We start from the raw sequence: 7,691 nt of genomic DNA on the forward strand, positions 1-7,691 counted from the left end.
ATATCTATAACTATTATTAAGCGCTATAATCTTACTTAATATATCTTTTAGGTTCTAAGTTATGTTTATTATTAGTCTATATAGTAATATATTAATACCTAGCTTCTTCTTAAAGGTCTAGATTATCTCTATAAAGTCCTTTAGTAGTAAGGCGTCTATAATAGTTATTAGGCTAGAGGGCGCTACATATCTCTTACGCTCTGTTAGTAAACCTTTGCCTATAATTAAGCTTAATATAGTAAGTATAGCTGCTGCTGGCGGCTATATCCCTAGGCAAGGCGTCGCTAGGGGCGGCAGGGCCGGCCCATCAGGGGCCGGCATAGGGGGTAGTAGTGGTGCGTCTAGCGCAAGTAATATGAGTGTTAAGAAAGTCAGTGTAGTGCACGCCTAGAGACTAACAGCTCTAAAACGTGACGAATAAAAAGGAGGGAAGGTTGTGTCTCCACGCCTCTGATCCTGCCGGATGTAGACTATTATGTCCATTCAGAACCGGTACGTTCACATTCCCAGCCAAGACAACTGCATTGTGGACGAGAAACTCCCTGCATCTCCCGAAAGTCTCTGATGGCCGGCTCGCGGCGACTCAGAGCTTCAGCTTCGCCCATTGCTCGTGCACCATGGCCTCCAGGCCGCCGCCGTCGTTGGCGTAGTGCGCGAGGTTCATCGCCAGTTCAGCCCACTTGGCACACCCATCGTCCTGCCGGGCGTTGTACGCGTCCACCGCCTGGTTGAAGGAGACGGTCACGAGCCACTCGAGCTCCTCGGGCGGGAATGGGTGCGGGCCCTGGAGTACGGACACATCATGTCAGGAACCTGATCCTGCACTGCAGAAGAGCACGCGGCGGGGGTTATGTGGATCGGTCGAGGAAAGGAGGGGAGAAAAGGAGAGGATCAGGAGGTACATACACCGCGGGAATCCTTTGCCACGTCAATCGCCTGCCTCATCAGTCTCTGCCCCAGCGCCGCGTCGAGCGGTAGCACGGCGTGAAACATGCACCGGATGTACTTTGCCAGCCGGTCGCTCTTCATCCTCTCGAGCTCCCAGATCTCGTTGACGATGACGCCGAGCGTCGAGTAGAGCTCTGCAGTGGCGGGCGCCAGTTAGCCCATGCCCACCATCACGCAAGAGATAACCGCAAAGGAACACCATAGAGGGGATTGGAAAAGAAGAAAAAGAGCGAGGAGGGACAAAAACAGAAAAAAAAGCCGAATCACCTTGCCCGGGAAGCTTGCCGCGCAGCGCAATGTCGCCCATGGCCTTGAGCGCGTTCACGTCCCGGCACGTCTTTGCCGCGCGGACGACGTACCCGAGGGCGTCGTACTGCCTCAGCGCCACCGCCGCCTCGAAGTCGAACACGGTCAGCGTCGCCAGCTTCGCCACGAGGTCGGCCCTGAGCAGTGCGTCCAGCGCGTTCGCCCGGTCCTCCAGCGCGTCGCTGTAGGCTTTGATGTGCCGCCGCGCGACGAGGTAGTCTTGTAGTCGCCGTTCGGTGCCGTCTTCGGCGCGCGCGAGGGAGACGAGCGCCGCTGCAGCGACGAAGTGGCAGAACATGGTCCGGAAGGCCACGTCGCCGGCCGCCTCGGCGGGGAGGTCGGCAGGGTAGTGCGCTGCGATGGTGAGGCAGCCGTCGTACAAGCGCACAAGATGCTCGAGGCCCCAGCTGTCCACGTGCTTGAGGCCGAGGTTGTATGCGTTCTGGCAGAACCAGTCGAGTTCCTTGACCGTGAAGAGCCGGTTGCCGTCCTTTCCGTTCGGGTTCCGCTGGATCGCTTTGGAGGCTGCATGCTCTTTCGTCAACCACAGCCAACACCCGGATGCGAGAGCGAGCAAGCGGTGGCGCGCACTCACCTCCTTCAAACAGCGTGACAACCTCCTCCACCGCCGCCTTACGTCTTCCGGCGTCCTTCTCACCCTCCATGACCGAGACGGCGAGCCGGATATTGCACCGCAGAAGCGCGGGGAGGTGAACGGGGGACGCCTCGCTGAACTCGACTTTGCCAGCCAGCTGCTTCATGGCCTGCATCGCGCAGACCCTATCTCCAGCCTGCTGCGCCTCCAACACGCAAGCATAGAGAAAGTCGGGCTCTAATCCTGCCGCAGCGCCAATTCGTTCAAGACACTCCGTCGCCAACTCGCGGTCTGTCGAGCGGAGCGCGACCTTGTACATCAGATACCGCGTCATCGGCTCGTTTTGCGACGCCTCCGCCATATTGTGGAAGACCTGTCGCGCTCTCTCTGTATCGTTCTGCCCCAGTGCGCAGAGGATGAGCTTCCTGTGGTCGTCAGCGTGAGACATTCATCACAGCCGGGGGGGGCAACACGTACCTGCTGAGCCTTGACCGGTTCGCGGGCCCGCCGTTCTGGAAAAGGGGCTGCAACGCAATCTGACACCAGCCATCCGCGAAGTCGAAGTGGCCCTGATTGTAATTGACCTCGATCTTCTTCCACAGCAGCTGTTTGAATGTCAGCAACCTTTCAGCCTTCCCACGAGTTTACAACTCACAGTCAACGCCCCAACCGCTGCAGAAGCCCCAAGAGGCTTCTCCAGGGTGTCCTGGAGCCCCGTCAAGACAGCTGCCAACCCCTCAACAGCCCTCATGCTATCCCTCTGGTTCGTCTCCATCCAGATTCTCAAGAGAACCAGCCTCTCGACCCACTCGTCACGCCCCGAGGATACGACGGTGCCCTGGAGCATCCCATCTACGACGTCTGTCGCCTGCGTCGGGCTCTTGTCGTGCAGCTTCCGCGCGTGGTGCACGAGGAGCTTGAAGTGCGCCTCGGAGAAGGTGAAGGCGCGCACCATCCGCCGTAGGACGCCGGCGTAGGCCTCGACGTCGAAGACCTCGGCCGGTGCCTTCTGCAGGAGCTCGAGGCGGAGCAGCAGCGCGACGGGCTTGTCGCCGACCTCGGCCTCGAGGTAGTTGACCAGGCCGAGCGCTCTCTGGGAAGCATCCTGCGTGTCCATCCCGAGCAGTGCGTGGACCAGGGCTTGGCAGACGGCGAGGCGCAGCTCGATGGCGTCGCGGGAGAGGCGGTCCAGGTCTTGGGCGTTGATGACATCGTAGCCCCGTTCGAGCCATCGCGCGGCCATGGGGAAGTCGCCCTTTTTGGATAGGTCTTTTCCCATCTCAAAGAGGACCTCTGTCATCTTCTCGGCGGAGCCTGGCTCCAGAGGCTGCGGGTCGAGGTGACCCTTGTCGTACATGAACTCGGCGACGGTGAGGTTGTCCTCTTTCCAGGCCTGGGCGGTCAATTGTCAGATGTCGTATGTCGCCGGGTATGTGTGACATACCAGCGCCGTGCGGAGTATGTAGTATTCCGACTCTAGACGTTTGCACTCCGCCAAGTCATCAGGTCCCAGCATTGCTTTCTGTAGCTCGCCCAGAGCCGCGACGTATCCCGCTCCTTTCGTGAAGATGGCATTGGCCAGCTTCATGGTGCTAGTGCTGGCACTGATGCTGTCATCGTCTGCCACACAGTCAGCCACCGTGACCACGAAATCCATCAGGATGGCAACAGACTAATGCACATTCTCCCTGCCTTGAGCATCAGCTTCGTCAGGTGCACCACGTCCGCCATCTGGGGCTTAGCCCCGGAGACGGCGTCCCTTGCGACGGTAATCATGAAGAACGCGTAGGCCCTGCTCCGGAGCAGGAGTTTCCCCCTCGTCGGCGGCGCGCTGGGGGCGTTGTCGCGGCGCAGCCTGGTGCAGACGTTCCACAGCTCGGTCCCTTTCCTGTCCAGCTCTCCCCGCTGGGGCTTTGTCCTCGAGGCTGCGTGGAAGTTGACGATCGTCTCCAGCTGCGGCTTCAGCTCGGCGAGCAGCGAGTCGATCGCGGGTGGGTCGTAGGCGGACGGGAGACGCCTCAGGAGGGTCTGCGAGAAAGCTGTATGTACGCGTTAGCCGCTCCACCGAGGTCCGCGTCTCTCGATAAGCAAACCTGTGAAGGACGTAGGCTTGTCGGGTTGGGCGCCCCTGGGAGAGGGTATTCGAGCCATAGGAGGCATCGTGCCCAAAAGAGACCGGGAGAGCGTCAAACGGAAGCAGTTTTGTTAAGATGTGGTACTCGCAACGGTCACACCAATGTCAGCAAGCGGTGCGATTCTGTCTGGTTGTGAATCTGACACATCGAGTGGAAGATTTATAGGGGAAATAAGAGATATATTTCGAAAATGGCAAGTGCCATATCGTCCACGGAAGCCGCATGGCAATGCTCCTTCCTCGCGAGTACCGGAATCCGGATGTGGGGCAATTGGAACCGGCCGCCGGTCCGGCAGACAATAGCGGGCCGGACGGAGACCCTGTTCGTCCCGACACCCGACCAGACCCAGGTACCAAACGTAGAATATGTACTGACTTTCACTCTCGCCCGAGAGCGCGGTAGATGGCTTTGATGATGCAACTGATCCAGAAAGAAAAGATCAAAAAACAAAACAATGCTCTGGTATCCAAATGACGCCAATCCCATTTTCTTTTTTGGTCATCTCCGACCCCAGCCCCCGAGTCCCCGGCCTTTGGAAATGCAGTAGATTACGGGCGAGCAGGATCGTTGGGCAAAAAATTGCCAATGATGAGCGTGGGGCTGTGCATCATAACCTGTCAGCACCGGGTTGTCAGATGTGTGTGGGGGGCAACTCACAGCTTGTGGTTATCTCGTTGAATCATGAAAGAAAAGCAACAGTGCACCACGGGGTCCGTCGCCTTGTCGTCGGGGTTTTTGAGCGTGCAGGCCGTGAGCAGCGTGTCGTGGGCAGGGTCGAAGGCGATGGTTCCGAACTCTTCCCAATACCGGACGAGCGACTCTTCTGTGAGGATCTCGTGCAGAGAAATCTTGCCCTGTTTGTTTCGTGAGCCTCAAAGTCAGTCAACGCTGGCTGGGTTTCAGACATACATCCCGCAGGTTCTCGACTGGAACGTGCAACAGCTCCGCCATCTCGTTGTTGCCCCTGAAGATCTCGCCAGTCCTCCTCCAGCAGCACGCCGGGACCGCCATACTGGCGAACACGCGGTCGTACTCCATGAGTTGCTTCTCGAACCACATCTCGACGTAGAGAAGCTCCATGTCGGTCAGAGCCTGCGCCTTTTCGCGGAACTTGGGCCGGAAGCGGTCGATGGTCCGAAGGATCTTTTGCTTGGACGATGGCGCGATATGGCTATCCAGGTAGGTGCCGAGTCGGGCATATCCCTTAACATAGTTGAAGGGTTTCAGGAGCCCGGCCTCGTACTTGGCCTTCAACACGCGGTCCATACGCTCCTCGGGGGTGTCGTTGCCGGACGGGTCGGCTGCCTGGAGGTAGTACTCGCGTGCCTTGTCCTTTTCGGCCTGGACGACGCTGCTGCCGGGCCGCGACGCCGCCTGGCCCGGCTCGAGGTTCTGCGGCGGCAGCATATGCGAGAGCCCATTGCCGTTGTTGGCGGCGCCGGTCCTGTTGTTAGTGCTCTGGTTTCCGAACGTCGGCAGCATGTCGTTGGCGCCAGCTGTCCTGCTAAACGCGGGGCTGTTCTGGGACTCGTCGGAGAGAATGCCGCCGTCATCGAGCAGGCTCGTTTGCAAAAAGTCGTTGAGCAGGTTGAACTCATGCGTGACCTCGGGGGCGATCATGTAACTGGGGTGGTAGCTTTGCATATCGTGGTAGTGGTTCTGGGCCGTCAGCCAGGCGTCGGATAATCCGGCGACTGTCAGAGCGGGGCGCATCGCGTTAGCTTCCGTGCCTCTGGCGATGCTTGTTCTTCTCTTGTGTTCTTCCAAATGGGAAGCGCAGCCGCATGCCAGGAAGACGAGAGAACCCGGGCACGACGCACTGTCGGAGAGGGGTCAAACAGGAGCCAGTCAGGACCTACATTGATTCATATTGCTGCCGTTTCCCGACATTCCAGAGACAGAGCCCGGTGACACGAGTTGCAGGGGGTTCCCTTGGCCCAGGACGGCAGCGCCAAAGGAGGACGCCTTTCTCTCGAAGGGAGGCGGCGGGCCCATGGCGCCGGTCGCGGATTGGTCGATAGAGCTCCGCGCGATGTCGGATTGCGTCGTCTCGGACTCGTCGACGGCGGAGGGGGCGTGCGAGCTCTTGGCCTTCTTGGACTCGGGGTCGCGCGGCTCATCGTGGCAGAGGTGGCCGATATTACGCTTGATGCATCTCGTACACGGTCGTTCCTGGGCACGGCATGGTCAGCGAGCGTTACACGGGTTAAAGGAGATGCTCCCCCGCGCGCGAGAGAGCGGGCGCGCATGGAGTTCATGGACAAGCCAACCGGACGCGAGACAGGCGCCGCAGTAGCAAGACGCCGGCCACTCGGTGCCAGTGGTGTGTGAAGAAAGAGATCTTACATACGAGATCGCAAGTCATATGCTATGTAGCGGGCAAGACACTATCCGTCAGCCATCATTTCTCTCTTCTTTTTTCGCTTGTAGTTGCCTCCTCGCAGTCCTCCCGCGAGAGGAGGAGGAGCCCATGCATATATTACCTATGCAGGCAAGGGTTGGTTGGCGGAACATCGCACAGCAGCAAAGCTGGTAGGCAATAGCGTCCGCGTCACGCGCAAAGCCGAGGGAAGGGGGGGCAATGCCAATCGTATTTGTTGGGGGAGGGCTATCCGACTTACAGATCGCCGGCAGTAGACGCAAGCTGGGGAGGGAGTAGGGCATTAGCAATCGCCCTTTTCTTTATTTTTATTTTCTTTTTTTACGGGGGGGTCGAGAGAGGCCAGCGGATTGCTGCCGCCGGGGCAGTTCGCGATTCGACAGCAACCACCCGAGGGAACTATTATATATAGCAAGGGGGTAGGGTAGGGGCGAGTTCTCGGCCAAACGTACCGTGGTTTACTTTACGGCGCTTCTTGGGGCTCTTGGCCGAGTGGGCATGGCCGCCATTGTTCTCCGACTTCTCGCGCTTTTCCTTGTCTTCTTGCGCCTCGGACCTGACGTCCTTGTCGTTCTCTGGCATGGCGACGGCTGAACGGGCTTCGGGCAGGTAGGTAAGCAAGCGGGTTTGGCAGGCAGGCGGGCGGCAGCGGCGGCGGCGGTAGTGGGCGAAGGCGGCGGTGGTGGTGTTGGTGGGTGGGTGGGTGTCGGAATCAGCTCAATGGGACGGCGGTTCCCATTGGACCTCAAAGGTTACGCAGGAGACGAGTGTTCGCAGATCATTTGACACGGAAACAAGGTTCTTTCCCCCCTTCGAGGTCGCGGTTCGTGGGTCCAGGCAGCACTGCTGCGTCGCAAGGGTTTGCAGGCGATGCGGCGCGGTGCGGTGCGGGAGGGGATGACGGCGTTGTCGCGTGCGGGCAGCCGCCGGGTCAGATTCGGCTATGCGCTTTCGCGGGTGCTGTCGAGGTTCTCTCGTCTCTTTCCGCTATCTGACTGGTGTGGTGCTGCGGACACGGGAGGCGACGTGTGGTGAGGGCGCGGGAAAAGGGCCAATCTATGACGGGTTGTATGTATAATGTCTCGTCCGGGCCGGTGCTGTTCGGGCAAAAGCAAGGGAAGGGAGTTGGAAGGCGTTTCCGAACAGTCTATGTATGTAGTGTGAAGAGTGGCCGGTCGTTGGTGGCTTTGGAATTGGGCGCGGTAGTGCGAGCGTGTGCCGAGGCCTCGTGAAGGTTGTGCGATTGAAATGCTCTCTGATGGGGTCCGAAGAGAATTTAGTAGAGCTGGTCAGGGCGAAGGGTTGATGTTTTTTTTTGTTTTATTTC

At 58.8% G+C, this 7,691-nt stretch overlaps 2 protein-coding genes across 2 annotated transcripts; both read right to left on the reverse strand.

Annotated features, from left to right (window-relative positions):
* Nucleotides 1-583: 583 nt before the first annotated feature.
* On the reverse strand, nucleotides 584-4,009 carry GLRG_09941 (uncharacterized protein; the record flags this gene model as incomplete). The annotated part of the gene is made up of 9 exons (XM_008100626.1): nucleotides 584-784; nucleotides 907-1,082; nucleotides 1,216-1,779; nucleotides 1,850-2,274; nucleotides 2,327-2,454; nucleotides 2,505-3,242; nucleotides 3,294-3,469; nucleotides 3,523-3,888; nucleotides 3,943-4,009. The coding sequence occupies 9 exons, from the start codon at nucleotides 4,007-4,009 to the stop codon at nucleotides 584-586; spliced, it is 2,841 nt and encodes a 946-aa protein (XP_008098817.1).
* Nucleotides 4,010-4,532: 523 nt separating this feature from the next.
* GLRG_09942 (transcriptional regulator) lies at nucleotides 4,533-6,946 on the reverse strand (the record flags this gene model as incomplete). The annotated part of the gene is made up of 6 exons (XM_008100627.1): nucleotides 4,533-4,584; nucleotides 4,642-4,838; nucleotides 4,894-5,678; nucleotides 5,844-6,156; nucleotides 6,606-6,628; nucleotides 6,817-6,946. 6 exons carry the CDS (start codon nucleotides 6,944-6,946, stop codon nucleotides 4,533-4,535), a joined length of 1,500 nt encoding a protein of 499 aa, XP_008098818.1.
* Between the last annotated feature and the right edge of the window lie 745 nt (nucleotides 6,947-7,691).

This window comes from Colletotrichum graminicola (assembly GCF_000149035.1).
Source record: "Colletotrichum graminicola M1.001 genomic scaffold supercont1.54, whole genome shotgun sequence".
NCBI classification, from domain to species: Eukaryota; Fungi; Ascomycota; class Sordariomycetes; order Glomerellales; family Glomerellaceae; genus Colletotrichum; species Colletotrichum graminicola.